At 44.3% G+C, this 14,351-nt stretch overlaps 3 protein-coding genes across 26 annotated transcripts in view; 1 reads left to right on the top strand and 2 right to left on the bottom strand.

Annotated features, from left to right (window-relative positions):
• The window catches only part of kank4 (KN motif and ankyrin repeat domains 4), a 49,544-nt gene extending 45,717 nt beyond the window's left edge, over positions 1-3,827 (bottom strand). The window contains exons 1-2 of one of the 5 annotated variants that reach the window (XM_042056788.1): positions 3,410-3,819; positions 2,182-2,499 (exon numbers count right to left, since the gene is read on the bottom strand). The gene's annotated coding sequence lies outside the window, so the exon portion shown is untranslated. Of the gene's footprint in view, positions 1-2,181; positions 2,500-3,149 lie in introns of all 5 variants that reach the window. The other 4 variants (XM_042056787.1, XM_042056794.1, XM_042056789.1 and 1 more) reach the window with 4 other exon arrangements.
• A 399-nt stretch (positions 3,828-4,226) lies between these two features.
• usp1 (ubiquitin specific peptidase 1) lies at positions 4,227-12,557 on the top strand. Of its 6 annotated transcripts, none has more exons than XM_042058024.1 (9): positions 4,227-4,385; positions 5,302-5,525; positions 5,741-5,867; positions 6,091-6,186; positions 8,173-8,345; positions 9,043-9,758; positions 9,990-10,157; positions 10,491-10,692; positions 10,885-12,557. In XM_042058024.1, exons 2-9 carry the CDS (start codon positions 5,353-5,355, stop codon positions 11,660-11,662), a joined length of 2,433 nt encoding a protein of 810 aa, XP_041913958.1. In that variant the 5' UTR covers positions 4,227-4,385; positions 5,302-5,352; the 3' UTR covers positions 11,663-12,557. The 6 variants fall into 6 exon arrangements, with proteins under 6 accessions (XP_041913958.1, XP_041913961.1, XP_041913963.1 ...); XM_042058027.1 differs by having other exon boundaries at positions 9,993-10,157; XM_042058029.1 differs by having other exon boundaries at positions 8,176-8,345.
• A 43-nt stretch (positions 12,558-12,600) lies between these two features.
• Positions 12,601-14,351, bottom strand: part of dock7 (dedicator of cytokinesis 7) — a 53,199-nt gene continuing 51,448 nt past the window's right edge. For all 15 annotated transcript variants that reach the window (XM_042058010.1, XM_042058011.1, XM_042058009.1 and 12 more), the window contains 2 exons: positions 14,045-14,212; positions 12,601-13,182 (listed from right to left, as the gene is read on the bottom strand). In XM_042058010.1, the coding sequence (XP_041913944.1) occupies positions 13,140-13,182; positions 14,045-14,212 (211 nt within the window). In that variant the 3' untranslated portion in view covers positions 12,601-13,139. The remainder of the gene's footprint in view (positions 13,183-14,044; positions 14,213-14,351) is intronic.

Here is a 14,351-nt window from a genome sequence, read left to right on the forward strand (position 1 = left end):
CCCCCCCCCCCACACACACACACACACACACACACACACACAAATAATGCACATATACAAATATGCAAATATGTGCCTCGTTTACGAGTTCACACAGGATGAAAGGCTTTGAGCTCAGTTGCCTAGGGGCTTGAGGGTCCCTTAACTTGCCAAGTTGGCAACACTAATGACAAACAAGTTTTGAAGAGATATATTCTTTTTGCAGTACCATCACATTTTAAAAGAATAACACAGAAATGCATCTTTGGGGCACTTAAAATCTACGTGTTCTGGGACTTTATGTGCTTTCTATCAGGGGTAGTAGCACAGTCTGGGTTGAAGCCATCTGGAACCTTCTATAATCACCTTCCCAGCTATAATAAGGGTATTAAAACAAACACAAACCAAACATGAGGCTTTTATTTGTAAACCTCAAGAATGAGAAAGAAAAAAAAGAATAGGCAAGCAAATAGGAAAACAAAACATCAGGAGATGAGCAGAGGGGAGAGGAGAGGAGAGGAGAGGAGAGGAGAGGAGAGGAGAGTGGTCGAGGTAAAGGGAGGGGTGGGAGACAGAGGAGGAGAAGAAGAAGAAGAGAGAGGAGCAAAGGGAACAGAGAGCAGGAAGGGTAGAGTGAAAGAGCTGTTGTTCCTTGTGGTGCGTTATGGTCGCAGGCTCACCGGGAGCAGAAGCGCGTAAAGCGTTTCTCTAGACACGCAGCAAAAATGTCTGGTATGTTTAGGTTGAGGGACTGCACTCTGGGTAGAGAAAGAAAGAAAGAAAGAGAGAGAGAGAGAGAAAGAAAGAAAGAAAGAAAGAAAGAGAGAGAGAGGCTGCCCTGTGAAATTAACCATCATGCTCAGTGGACTGCTCACAGCTCCTGGGTGGCGCCCGCTGGGTTGTCGGTCCAGCCGGTCCACTGCACACTACTGCCCCCTCGCAACCCCCCCCCCCCCCACCCCCATCCACCTATGGGGCAACCCACAGCGCACCGGAATGTAACCCTGGGTCAGGTGATCACATAGGATCTTCAGCATGAGCAGTTTACAGTGTTTAACACCAGAGCCAAGCCTGACTGTTAAGACACCAGTGCTCCACCTCATCAAGCCCATTTAACACCTGTGTTCTTCAACTGATTTGGGACAACTGCACTTTTATCAAAGCATTCAGGATACATAACCTACAGGCAGCTAATCTCGAGTCCAGCCCACTGACCCTGCATCAGTGCCCTAAAAACAAGCATGCATCATCCCTGCAGGAAAACAGTCCTTTTCCCTGGCCTCTTGCCTCGGGCGTTACAGGCGTGTGAACCTAATGTAGCAGTGCACACACTCTCTCTCTGGGAGCACCACGCTCTGGAGAACGCCTGAGTGCCATGGCACACGCTCGGCGATTCAGGCTCGGCGCAGGCGGAATGTGTGTGCAGCCGTGCGGACAGCCTGCAGCAGAGAGCAGCCTGGCGCTGCGCTAACGAGCGGGGGTAATAGCGACGGCGTGAGCGCAACGGCTCTCTCTGGCAGTAAAGAGGCAGCTGGTAAACATCAGACTGCGCGGCGGGGGATCAAAAGAGAAACAAGGCAGCAGCAAACCGAGACAAACGATGAAATATAGAGCAAGGGGCATTCACAGACCCAGACTCAGCTGAAAAAGACATACTGCACCGTGGAGGCTTTCGCCCCGAAAGAGTGCTCTGTGCTTGAACAGTGTGTGTGTGTATGTGTGTGTGTGGGTGTGGGTGTGTGTGTGTGTGTGTGTACGTGTCTATGGGTGTGTGAGAGTGTGTTTGTGTGTGTGTGTGTGTGTGTGTGTGTGTGTGTGTCACACTATCCTGTAACACCTATAAAATGCTGCAAGGTTTAAAAGGGAAACAGAGATAAATCCCCCCTGAGGGAATTCCACACTCATTGAAGGAATAAGACATCATGAGGAGAGAGGAGAGGAGTGAAAGAATGAGCCACACAGAGGAAACAATAAGGAGCAGAGATGAGAAGACAGGACAGTGGCTGAGAGGAGAGGAGAGGAGAGATGAAAAGAAAGGAAAAGAGAGATCATAAGACAGCAAAGGAATCAGGTGGAAAAGAGAGGCAATGAAAGGTCCAGACAGAGCGCAGAAGAGCCGAGCTGGAAATCGCTGCGATAAGGGCTGAATGTCAGGACAGAGGAAAGGGAGATGAGAGGAATGCATTATCTCACATCTCTTACCTTCACCGCTGTGGGGCCCCTATTTTCCCTGGCCGTCTACCGCAGCGCCCGGACGCACCTCGCAGAAATCCAGCTCAGAGCGGCTCAGGCGGGTCCTCCTCCTCTCTCTGCCTCTCAGCTGCTGCGGCAGCATCTGGAAGAGGAGCTACAGCAGCGCACAGTTGTTGTTGAGAGAAGCGTGGAGGGGATGGCAGAGCGCAGCGCGGCAGTGCCTAGACACACCCCCTTCCCTCTGAGCCTGTCCAATGGAGGCTTGGGGGTCAGATCCCTCACAGCTTAGAGCTCTCTCTCAGATGGTCCAGCAATCCTTTCCTCCTGCTGAATGATCAAGACATGACCACAAATTACAGGAAGGCAAATGGAGAGAGATTGCATGCAGTTTGAATGAGTGGGGGAGGGGGCAAGATACATAATATTACAATTTAGCTTTAGCATCATGCATAATGGCATTGGCATGGTTTAGCTGGGCAGTGGGCACATCCCTAGGACTAGTCCTATTAGGTAGGCTCCAGCTGAAATTCATGGCTCAGAGTGATTAGAAAAACAGCATGGAAGGAGTCGTGCTTTCAGGACGTGCCTGTCATTTTTGCAGTGCGGTAGCCTAGTCTATTTCCCTCCACGCTACGCCAGAATTGCTCTTCCGTAGACAATCCTACTACAGGTTTTTTTTTAGAGTCATACAGTGCAAGGCAAAACAAGCATAGCATGGCCTGGTGATAAATGTCTATTCTTTATTATCAGCTCAATGGCATCCCTTAGCGACTTAGCGCACGTGCAGTCAGACACAGACACAAGAAAAATCTTTTCTGAGCACCTAAAATTTCTGTGACAAAATAGGCTACACTAGGGTGAAGTCGTTTTAAACACTATCATGGCTGTAAATTGTGCACGTACTTTATGATTCCAGTCCACTAATGCACAAGCACAACGCAGCCCTCAAAGACTGATAATTCCATTCCATAACTCACCTTTAAAAAAAAAGTATCATAAGGCCAAAGATCGCATAAACTGTGCGCTATCTGCGGTTTTCCTCAAAAGTGTTCAGGTAAAATGACGCAACCAAATGCTAAATAAACCGACCCTTAATGGTAACATCTTCCGAACCAGCTGATGGTCAACCAAGTTATTCAGCATAATCTACAACATATCAGCCCACAGGCCTGATGGGTTACAATTATACTACAGTTTATCACCGTTTCTTCATAGGCCGATATAAAAATCAACCTACAAGGACCGTGTTAAGAAAAAATGGAGAACTGTAGCCCATGTGGAGACATCAAAGAAAGTATCGTCGTTTGCTGTAAGCTAATTTAGTGCTAACAATAGGGTATGTCCATCACTGACAGCAGAAGCTTCAACCTGGACGGCCACTAATTCATATGTAAGAGGTCAGGTAAATACACTGAAATGTGCATTAAATTATATGCGATTACAGTTGAATTCAAGTGAGAACAGCCATCTGCTGGTGAAAGAGGGTAATCACAGTTGTTGAAGAGCAACATAGATAATGCCAGAAGAGCAAGACGTTGAGAAGCCCCTGAAGATGTGTAGCCTACAGTCAAGCCAGACTTTTTTAGTTTGAGCCCAATTATATAGGTACATCGTATGGCATTTCCTTCACAAATTTGTTTTAGGCTGTCTAATCACAGTAGCCTATCAGGAACGTTTTCACGACGCCTTGATGCTTTAGTTGAGTTTAAAATGGAGAAAGGGCAGCTGGTTAGAGGTCAGAAATGTATTTTGTAACGTACATTAAATTATTTATTTACGTATGTAATTAAGAACTATCACCGCGGGGTTATTATACTAATTTAATTCTTCATTTTCCCTTACCAACATGTCTACCTTACATATGTCGCATGCAGAAACCCGAAGAGCTGCCCATAGTTTGCCTGAAAGTGAACGGGTGAATGTAAATATAAGTTAAAAACGTGACAGGTTATACTATTATAATGTCGCATGGTAATTTATGTGATATATGAATTATATTTTTTGTAAAAAATCGTACTGAAAAAATGACCCGCTGCAGGCATTATTACAGACATTCTTCCTCTCTGATTTTTCCCTCGGAAAAAGCGCCAAGTTTTACCCAGAACGGCCGTCGGTTGTCAAATTGTTTACCAATGTAACAGATGAATATTTGTTTTGCTGCAGTAAAATCTTGAAGGATGTTAACAGCTATACTGTTTGTCACCATTTAATCGGTAAGTAGATATCTAAGTTAATAGCGAGGTTTTTATGAGTGCGCAGTATTGTCTTATGTAATGTTGAACTAGTTACCGAAAAATGAACCGGCGTGTTCGCACACTCCTCCCCACTGTTGTTGGCTGTGTGGCTAACGTTAATTCACACTGTTGATAGTTAATTGCCATGCAGATGGTTTCCATTTTGCTTATGTCTTAATTAACATTGGTGCATATTTTGAAGGGTGTTTTTGCCTTTTATTTGCTTTCATAATCATGAGCTGGTTGAAACCCTGGAGCGCATAACTAAGAAGAACAGCGGGCCTTAGCATAGTTGCCTAGCGCGTGTTGTGGGCTAGCAAGCTAGCTAGCCAAGCTAGCGTTGAACGAACCGCCAGGTATCGGTAAAGTTTGATTTGTTGACGTACATATTCCACTCAGTTCAAACGAAAATGCTGTTTACATTTATGCCAATTACGTAACGGTATAACAAAAGTTATATAGGTAGAATATATAGGTATCCGTTTACGTTACTCATTTTATGAATTGTTCAAAATATGTCTTAACATGTAACGTTGATATGTGACAGTTAGCAAGCAAGCAAACAGACTAAGATCACGTAGGCAGCTGTTATGCTAGCTAGCGAAGTTAACGTTGGTAGTCCAATGAACTGTCACTAAACCTTAACGTTAACATTAACCATCTTAGAAACGCTATCATTTGTAATTATTTGCGAATTAATTTGTTGTCGAATTTGGGCATTTAACATCATAAACATCATCTCAGTCAAATCTTGACTTTTGAATGGCTAACGTACTAGTTGGTTCATTTCATTCATGGTAAGGTTACCGTTAAGCTTTAATATTACATTTTAACGTGACACATGTTGGAATTGAGGGTGAGCTATTATAAACGCATATATTTCATTTTTGTGTAGTGACAGGGAATTGACGTGTGAAGTGTGGATCAGCTCTGCCTCCATAGCACAATGCCCGGACTTCAGGCAGATGGTGTGGTGGCGGCGCTAGGTAGCCCCATCAAGAAGAGCAAACTCTCCCTGAAGTTCTTCCAGAAGAAAGAGACCAAGCGGGCGCTCGATTTCTCTGAGACTCATGCAGAAGAGCAGAATACACAGCCTCTGGAAGCAGAAGAACCTGCTTGGTAACTTCATTTTTTTCTCTTTAGAGTCTGACATATGGGCGTGTAATTGTAATTGGGTCAGGTCCAATGCAGTTCCTTCATGCAGAAATTAATTATGCTGTGAATATTGAACAAATCATGTTCATGTTGTGGAAGCTCGCCATTGAACCACTGTAAATTGATATGGACAAATCAACTTTTTTCAACTTTTCTAAAACGTACATTCTTCCTATCAGCTGTGACCAGGTGGTGCCAGGTCCCTGTCCCACATCTCCTCTCACCTGTGAAAGGAGAGAGAACTTGGTGCCATTTGTTGGATTGAATAATCTTGGAAATACCTGTTATTTGAACAGCATCCTGCAGGTGTGTTGACTATTGCAATGACTATCTACTGATTATGTAATACATATATGCTGCACCTGGGTGTAATATAAAAATGTAAAAAGTATTTTAAACTGTAGCCCCACACATGACCAATTGATACATTTTGGAGTGGCACAAACTGACACTTGAGCCTAGTGTGACAATGTAGCCAATTTAGGCATTGTGAGAAATTTTCTGACTTTGTCATTCCTTCCACTTATAGGTCTTGTACTATTGCCCCGGATTTAAAGAAGCCATCAGGAAACTGTACAAGCTGTCCAAGTGCAGGGATAAACAAAAGGAGGCTATGAAGAATGAGGTTAGTCAGAAGTTAGTTTGAGATGGCTTTGTTGATGGCAGTTATTTCATTGCAGACTTTTCTGCAACTTTTGAACAAGGATGGTTTAACTCATGACCACTTACCTGTATATTTACAATTGAAAATTGATTCATTAGTATTATTGGTATAGTTGCTATTAGTATAATTTACTACCTTCTTTTATTTATTGCTACAATTAACTCTTTAAAAGTAGTTAATTTTTTCATTAATCCCTAAAGGTGTGGGTTTTTGAACATTCTAACATACGATTCCGTACCGCAATAATTCAAGGTTCTAAAATTCTATGTTGAATTCAATGAACCCAGAGCCTTATTAAGGTTTTGCACCTATGTCATAATGTCATGTGACCGTTTGTTTACAACTAGAGTGGTAGGCAAGAATGGTAGGCAAGGCACTGCAGAGAGTGGTAGGCAAGCCTACAACAGTCGGGTTGCATAGGCTACACATAGTTACAAATAGCTTCAAAATTGAAATTTTAATATCAAATATTGACTGGGATGCCGACCACTTGTGTAGGCCCTAACAGTTGGTTTTACAATAAGAAGCAAAAAAGGCGACGAACGACCGTTTAGCCTACCTATCCTCGTGGTTGTGGAGGATGATCGTTAGCAGCTGTGAAGTCTTTTATTCTCAAGATGGCCTAATGGTGTAGCCTACTGTCTACGAAGACGTAGGCTAAAATACAACTATCTACAGTCATCCAAAAATGAATTGCCAGAGATGGGCTATGAAGGGAAAAAGTGCAGCATTTTAAACATGGCAAGATTATTTTTACCGGAACAGTTTGTTCTAATTTGTCTCGTGAAATTCGTGCTTGTGGACATCAATCACCTATCTTCTGTCCTTCTATTTCAAGTTATCATGAGTGTCATTTGATTATATAATCACAAAATAAATGAAAACAGAATATGTGCTATAGCCTACAGCTCAGTTAGGCTAACTCCCGTATGTCAAAATAAACTGATTTTTGAGCTGAACTTAACACAGCAACCTCAAACACCACTGTTGAACCTAGGCTACTGCTTCAGTCATGTAAGAAATAAGCAGTTTATGAATTATCTTTACCCGTTTAATCAAGTCCACATGACTAAAATAACAGCATATTTAAAGGCTGAGCTATCATAACAGCCTGATATAACCGATGCTGCAATGAACTAGTAAAAAAGTTTCATACAATTAATGAACTTTATCATTCACATTCTGAGTTTTTCTGGGTGGTTATATATCCATGCAGATTGTCTTCAAATGAGTCATTGCTGTTAGATGTTATAATATGTTACAGGATTCATGACTTTAACGACATTAATGTTACATGATGCTGACTGACGCTGGCTATGTAGGCTACCGTTTTAACGTCTGCTGAGTACTGCCTACCAAAACCTGTCGCTGTTCAGTTCAAGTTAAATGATCAAATATTGTTTGATTTTGTGTCAACTTTCAGAGGGAAGACATGTTCCTCTCTGGCCAAATTTCACAGCTTCTAAGAAAGTCTATCGTCTTTGTGTAAACCGAGTTTTGAACAGAGAAAAAAAGTTAGGCTACCCTAGGCTACAAGCAGGTTCTCTCATAACGTTATCGATACAGATCAATGCACCAAATCAGGGCGATTTTAGCGGAATAACGTTCCTGTGACAGGCTAACGTTTCATCATCACCTTTATTGATGCCTGAAATGTTGACATTGCTGAAATACAGAGATGTAGCCTACTCTTTAGAATGTTCATTTTCTAACATTCCCATCACACCGGTGTGACGGTACACCTTTAAGGGTTACCTATAATTACAACTGCAATTGTTTTCTGCGGCAGTGGCGACAGATCACCCGGATCATGATTATAAACACAAAGACAAAACAGCCTTCAAAATAAGTACCAGTGTTTAATTAAGACATCGGCAAAATGGAAACGGTCTACCTGATAATGAATTTACTGTCATTGATCCCCTTATGTGTGTCTGTGTGTTTCAGCAGGATGGAACTGAAGTGGAGGAGCAGGCCCCAGCTCAGGTGGAACTGCTGGGAAGTTTCTACACCCTCATCACTTCAGTAGAGCAGCTGCAGTCTAACTTCCTTCTCAGTCCCGACAAGTACAGCGAGGGAGAGCTCGCCACTCCGCCTCGCAAGCTGTTGAACTCACTCAGGTACTACAGTGGCGGGTTAGGAGGTGGGGAGGAATGAAGATGCCTTTGTCAAAAATGATGCAATAAAATAAATATGTTGTTGTAGAGAACACTCCTCCACTCTAGGAAGGTTCTACAAATGACAGATACAGTATTGTCATGTTTACCTTATACGTCTTAGCAACAGTAGGTGGAAATGATTGCTCACTGCACTATTGACTGCACCATTGTTTCAACTGCATCATTGCTTCATTGTTTTTTAGTGTACATCTGTCATTGCTGGTGCATCTGAAGGGTGTAATGATACCTAGGTTCAGACAGTAGGATTAGAGCGGGATGATTTCTTGCCCCAGCTGGGGAAACATGCATTTTGTGTCAGTAAACACATGATTCAATCAGAGGTCACTTTAACCAAATATTTTCTATCATTGACACTTTTTTTTTTTTTTTAATAACGACAGAAAAATCTGATAATCTGTCAAAGTGATGGATGTCTTTCAAAGTGGCATGTTTTTCAAATAAATCCAACAAGGTAGGCGGAATCTGGATACGCAGTTCGAGCATTTCTTCATCACTCATTTAACCGCTCTTGCCCTTAATTATTGACATGACTTCACAAGCCCAAAGATCTGACAGCCTTCTCCAGAAGTTGGTAAATGCACTGTACTATACTGCAGCACGGCTTGCTAATTCTTGTCATCGTTGGGTCTTTCCACAGGCAACTGAACCCCATGTATGAGGGCTACCTGCAGCATGACGCGCAGGAGGTGTTGCAGTGCATCCTGGGATACATACAGGAGGCTTGTGAGACCATCTGCAAGGAGCAGCAGCAGTCTGAGCCGGGGGAGAAGGAGGATGAGCATTCGGCGGAGCAGCGATCCTCAGAGGAGGAAGTGGGAGCAGAGGGCCAGCTGAGTGGGAAGAGGAAAAGTGACACGGAAGCTGGGAATGCCAAGAAGAAGCCCAAATCCCAGACTAAGGGCCAGAACGCTAAGGAGCAAGAGGAGGAAGTGGAGCCAGCCAGCCACCCTCTCACTCGCTCTAAGAGGAAGTCCTCCGGTGACATCACTACAGAGGGCGTCAGCGAGCATCCAGTCAAGGGGACCCAGGAAGAAGGGGAGACAGAGAAGGAGAAGGAAGGAGGGAATGATGCGGAGGAGGGAAAGAGCGAGAGCTCGTCCAAAGAGACGGGCAAGAGAAAGAAACGTCCACGTCTTAGCTGGCTGAAAACGTCATCGGGGAAACAGCCCAGCATCTTCTCTAAGTTCCGGAGCATGGGTCGCCTGAGTACACACGGGGGCAGCCGTGCTGAGAGCAGAGAGGATCATGGGAAAGAGGGCACCAGTGCATGCCAAGACATACCAGACAATACCACACCCATATCGGAACAGACAAAGACCCAGTCTGAGAACAAATGCAAGCCCCAGAGTGAAGGTAGGCTTTTAAGTTGTCTTACAGCAGTTTAAAATGCCTATATTTAAAGGAGCATATTGTATCGGTATTAGTAATTGTGTACTTTTAGAAATATTAGTCTCTAATACTCCTCAGTGTGTCTAACTTTGTCAGTGGTGCCCTATTAACAAGCTGAAGCAATGCTCTGTATCATGTTTGGTCTGTGGTGAGCTCATGTGATGTTTGAACCTTATTTCCTCTCTCTGTCCTAAGTAGAGGTGCAAGGCTTTGATGTGCTGAAGCGCCTGTTCCAGGGTCAGCTGGTGCTGAGAACACGCTGTCTGGAGTGTGAGTGTTTCACCGAACGCCGGGAGGACTTCCAGGACATCAGCGTCCCTGTCCAGGAGGACGAACCGGCCCCCAGGGAAACCAGCTCAGAGAGTAAGTGCTGATGATTGTCTTGGACTTGTGTCTGAAGTCTGAAGTGTCGGCTCCTTAGTGTGCGTTTCCACATCAGCTTACACTTATTAGTAATAGGGTATCCATTTTTAAAAGTGATTTTAAAAAGTCATGGGATTTGAAAATGTGTAGGGCAAAGTCATAGAACACCAGGGATATCAGCCATATTTTCCATGTAGTATTTTTCTTTCTTGGACTACTTGATTTTGCCTAACAACTTACAATCACTTCAGGTAACAATGTGTTATGCCATTAATAGGCCCAGATGTAAACTGGAGTGGCTGTAACTCTCCTCTCTGATTGTTCCCCTCTCAGTCTCTCCGGAGCCCAAGCCTGAGCTGAAGACGCTGAAGTGGGCCATCTCTCAGTTTGCCTCTGTGGAACGGATCGTGGGCGAGGACAAGTACTTCTGTGAGACCTGCCACCATTACACTGAGGCTGAGAGGAGCCTGTTATTCGACAAAACCCCCGAGGTCATAACCATCCATCTCAAGTGCTTTTCTGCCAACTCATCTGAGTAAGTCTAACTCTATTACATGGGAACAGAGGGTGGGATAGGAGTTAATTGCCAAAAGTATGACTAATTCTGTTCAAATAAGAACTAAAATAAATGTGAAACAAATGATTTCAGTGCTTGTGGAAGTGCAAGTGTGTGAATCTGTGGCAGTGTTGATGATGAACTTGGTGTGTTTCCTGCTCTGTGCGGCAGGATGGACCCGTATGCGGGCCTGTCGAAGGTGAACACCCCTCTGCAGACGCCGCTGCAGCTGTCCCTGGAGGAGTGGAGCACGGGCACAGCCCCCCGGGGCCAGCACTACCAGCTCTTCGCCGTGGTCATGCACAGCGGCGTCACCATCAGCAGCGGCCACTACACCACCTACATCCGCATGTCCGACCTCCACAACGTCAGCCACAGGGAGGAGTGCGCCGAGGAGGAGGAGGAGAAGGAGGCCAAGCAGCAGCAGGAGGAGGAGGAGGTGAAGGAGCAGCAGCCGCTGAAGAAAGAGGAGACGGCGGCGCAGGAGTATGATGACGGAGAGGTGTCATTCAGCCTGAGCGGGCGGGGGGCAAGCTCGGCCCCTGCTGCCACTGCGGGGAGCGGAGCCAAAGCCGGGGGCAAGAAGGCCCTAGAGGGGGTGGGGCTGCTGGGGGGCCAGAGGAGCCTGGCCACCTACGACCTGGGTAGCAGCACCAAACAGCAGCCGGCCAACACAGACAAGAGCGGCTTCCCCTCCGGCCTGCAGCCCCTCAGCGGAGGACTGAAGAAAGAGAAGGACGCCAGCTTGGCCGAGGGGGAGCAGGGTCGGAGGGGGGACGAGCTCGCCCTGCAGAACCTCCTGGACTACGAGGGGAAGTGGCTGCTGTTTGACGACTCTGAGGTGCGTCTGTATGAAGAGGAGGACTTCCTCCGCGCCTGCTCGCCCGAGACCTGCAGCACGTCCACGCCTTATCTACTGTTCTACCGGAGAGTGGAGGCACACAAGTGAGGGGGCAGGACTCTGCTGATTGCGCCCCCCCCCCCTCTCCACTGCTCTCTGTATCAGAGTTTTATTTCCACGTTCTGTTCCTCTCTCTGTTGTCCCTCCTTCTGTCCCCAGACTCTTCTTCCTCGCTTGCACCGCACCTTGGCACTTAATACAGTGCGTCTTTACAAACTCGCCCTTTATGTATGGCGAGTTTGCTTTTCATATGACCAGATAGAGAAATCATTTTTGTCTCTCGTGCACTGGTTTCTGTTTTTAGATATTTTTATTTCCTCGTTTTGTTTTATAAAGAGCACAATATATTCTTGTACGTTGGTCGTTGCTATATAGTTAAGGTACCATTCAAGAAAATCCTGAGAGCATGACTGTATTACCCATCCTTGCTGTAAAATAAGATGAATAGTTTAGCTTACCTATAGCAGTTCTCAGTCATGCAGTTCGCTCGTCAGGACAGGCAGTGAGCAGGTTGAGAAAGGCCGTCTTGGTATGTTATCAGTTGTCCAAATTGATCAGTGGGATATTTGCACAGCGTTAAGTCCATTTAGCTAAAGTGTCTAAGCTACTTTGGGTTGGGTTGGATCTGGTGGATTGGATCCACTGACGGCAGGGATGAAAATGAAATGTACCTCATTCCAGCAGAGCAAGCTTTTTTTTTTTTACACGCATGGCCTGAGAGCAGGAGTTAACAACGTTTGACCAATTTAGATTGCAGGCTGTTCCTACGCATTTCTGTGAATTCCATACTTTTGCTTTCCCTACAGTAATTGTTTGAAAGGAAGTAAAATGCTTTTGGTCTGATATCTGGTTATTGCAGGAGTCTCCATCCAAGTTGACCTGTGTCTTTCCTGTTTTTGTAGACGCTCTTGTACTCTTTATTAAAACACCAGCAATATCTACATTCCACTGTGTGGTTGTATTTTATCAGTTAAAGAGAACACCAGTACAGACATTAAAATTTATTTAGTAAAATATTTAAAGTAAACAAAAGCTACATAAAACAATTCAAGGATGTTTGAAACAGTACCCTATTCTTTTTTTCTTTTCTTTTTTTAACAAATGCAGTACCAGTAACTTAAAAAAAGATGATGAACCGTCATGATAAATAGTGGTACATTTTCTTTGCTTGTTGTCATTTTGGATTAAATAGTAAACTTTCAAGTTGTACAATGTCTAATAAAATGCATCGGAACACAGTTTAAAAAATAAAAAGTGCACACAGGAAATTTAATCCAGATTTTGACACATACCGTACGCTGTAAAAATCCATTTTCAGTTCCAATGATTTCGTAACAGAACGTTTTTGTAAACGAAAAAGGTATTGGAATGATGTACCAATGTTAAACACAAGCTCCCCCCCCCGCATCCTCCCTATGCAGGAACACTGAATTTTCTCAAGGGCCGTTGATATTTACAAACAAATAAATTATCCTTTTCTTCATGTGCACAAGCCATCTCCTTTCCTTTTCTTCATGGTATTTGTTCACATCTCGAGTTTACGAAGACTCATTCGACTGAAGGAATCTCTGTAAAAGACATGAGGACAATTATTTCACACAGGATCCAGCTTCTCAACAAGGGCCATTACATGAATTCCTTCAGGGCCACTACCTTGTCAAGTTGTCCTTTTGCTGCATGGTAAAAGGAGCAAAGGAAAAGATGAAATGGGTTTGCCGGAGGGTAAAGCAGTGAGTAAGCAGGTGAAGCTTGCCAGAGGAGAAGGCAGTCTGTCTACTCAAACTGATCTAGCACTCAAACACAAGGTCTTTACTGGCTTAATGAAACCCCTGTAGCACAGCTAGCTGCATATGAAAGACGGAAAAAAAGTGCCAAATCAAATGTTTTTTTAAACCCCATTAGTCATCGTTACTGAAGTCTTGCTGTATTAGTCATTAAAATGAATTGATATATTTAGTAAAGCGAGGATATACAACTTGCTCATGTTTGGATTGTCAGTGACACCCTATTCATATTCCACCCAAGTTATATTCCTGTTTTAATGATCAAACTCCTGGCATATCACAGGATACAAACATAGCTGTTGTGCTTGCCATAGCATAATCTTTGATGGGGAGGATATTTAATTTGCAAACCTAATCTGACAACTCAGCACTTAAACACAAAGTGACTGCTTGAACACTGGCAGCTGCAGAAATGCATAAACGTGCATGGATCAATTTAAGGTGGAGTCTGGTTTGATTTGGCATAAAGCATCATACTAGTGATGATAGTAGAATTAAAAGCCATGCAAGGGACAAAACGACTTCTTTTCGATGTTGTCCCTAGTCTAATGAGTTGATGGATTCTGTAGCCTGCGTTTCTGAGATGCACTCTGGAACTGACTTGTGGGAGTTGACCTGCGTTTCTGAGGTGCACTCTGGAACTGACCTGTGGGAGTTGACCTGCAGCACAGGCTTATAGAGCTGAGGGATCTTCCTGTTGATGAGGGGCTGCAGAGCCTCCTTCAGTCTGTGGTAGTTCCTCTCCAGCTCCCGCTGATACTCCTTCTGGTCAGGACCAATCAGGCTCTTGTTTTTGCGAAGGGCGTCTTCACACCTAAGAAGGGTTGACAATTAGAAGTCATTGTAAAAAGAGTTCTGTTAAAGAATTCAAGGTTATTCTGAAACATGCAGAAATGAGGCTGAATTTGGATGACTAGAATCCAAAAAAGTTGGAGAGGAATAACGGTATTCGA

This window comes from Alosa sapidissima, chromosome 12 (genome assembly GCF_018492685.1).
Source record: "Alosa sapidissima isolate fAloSap1 chromosome 12, fAloSap1.pri, whole genome shotgun sequence".
In the NCBI taxonomy this organism is placed as follows: domain Eukaryota; kingdom Metazoa; phylum Chordata; class Actinopteri; order Clupeiformes; family Clupeidae; genus Alosa; species Alosa sapidissima.

Excerpts from the sequence above, each read along its gene's own strand:
- usp1 (XM_042058024.1), top strand. The coding sequence starts at position 5,353 with ATGCCCGGACTTCAGGCAGATGGTGTGGTGGCGGCGCTAGGTAGCCCC. Across the intron at positions 5,526-5,740 it reads GAAGCAGAAGAACCTGCTTG|CTGTGACCAGGTGGTGCCAG; the intron begins GTAACTTCATTT and ends TCTTCCTATCAG. Across the intron at positions 6,187-8,172 it reads AGGAGGCTATGAAGAATGAG|CAGGATGGAACTGAAGTGGA; the intron begins GTTAGTCAGAAG and ends TGTGTGTTTCAG.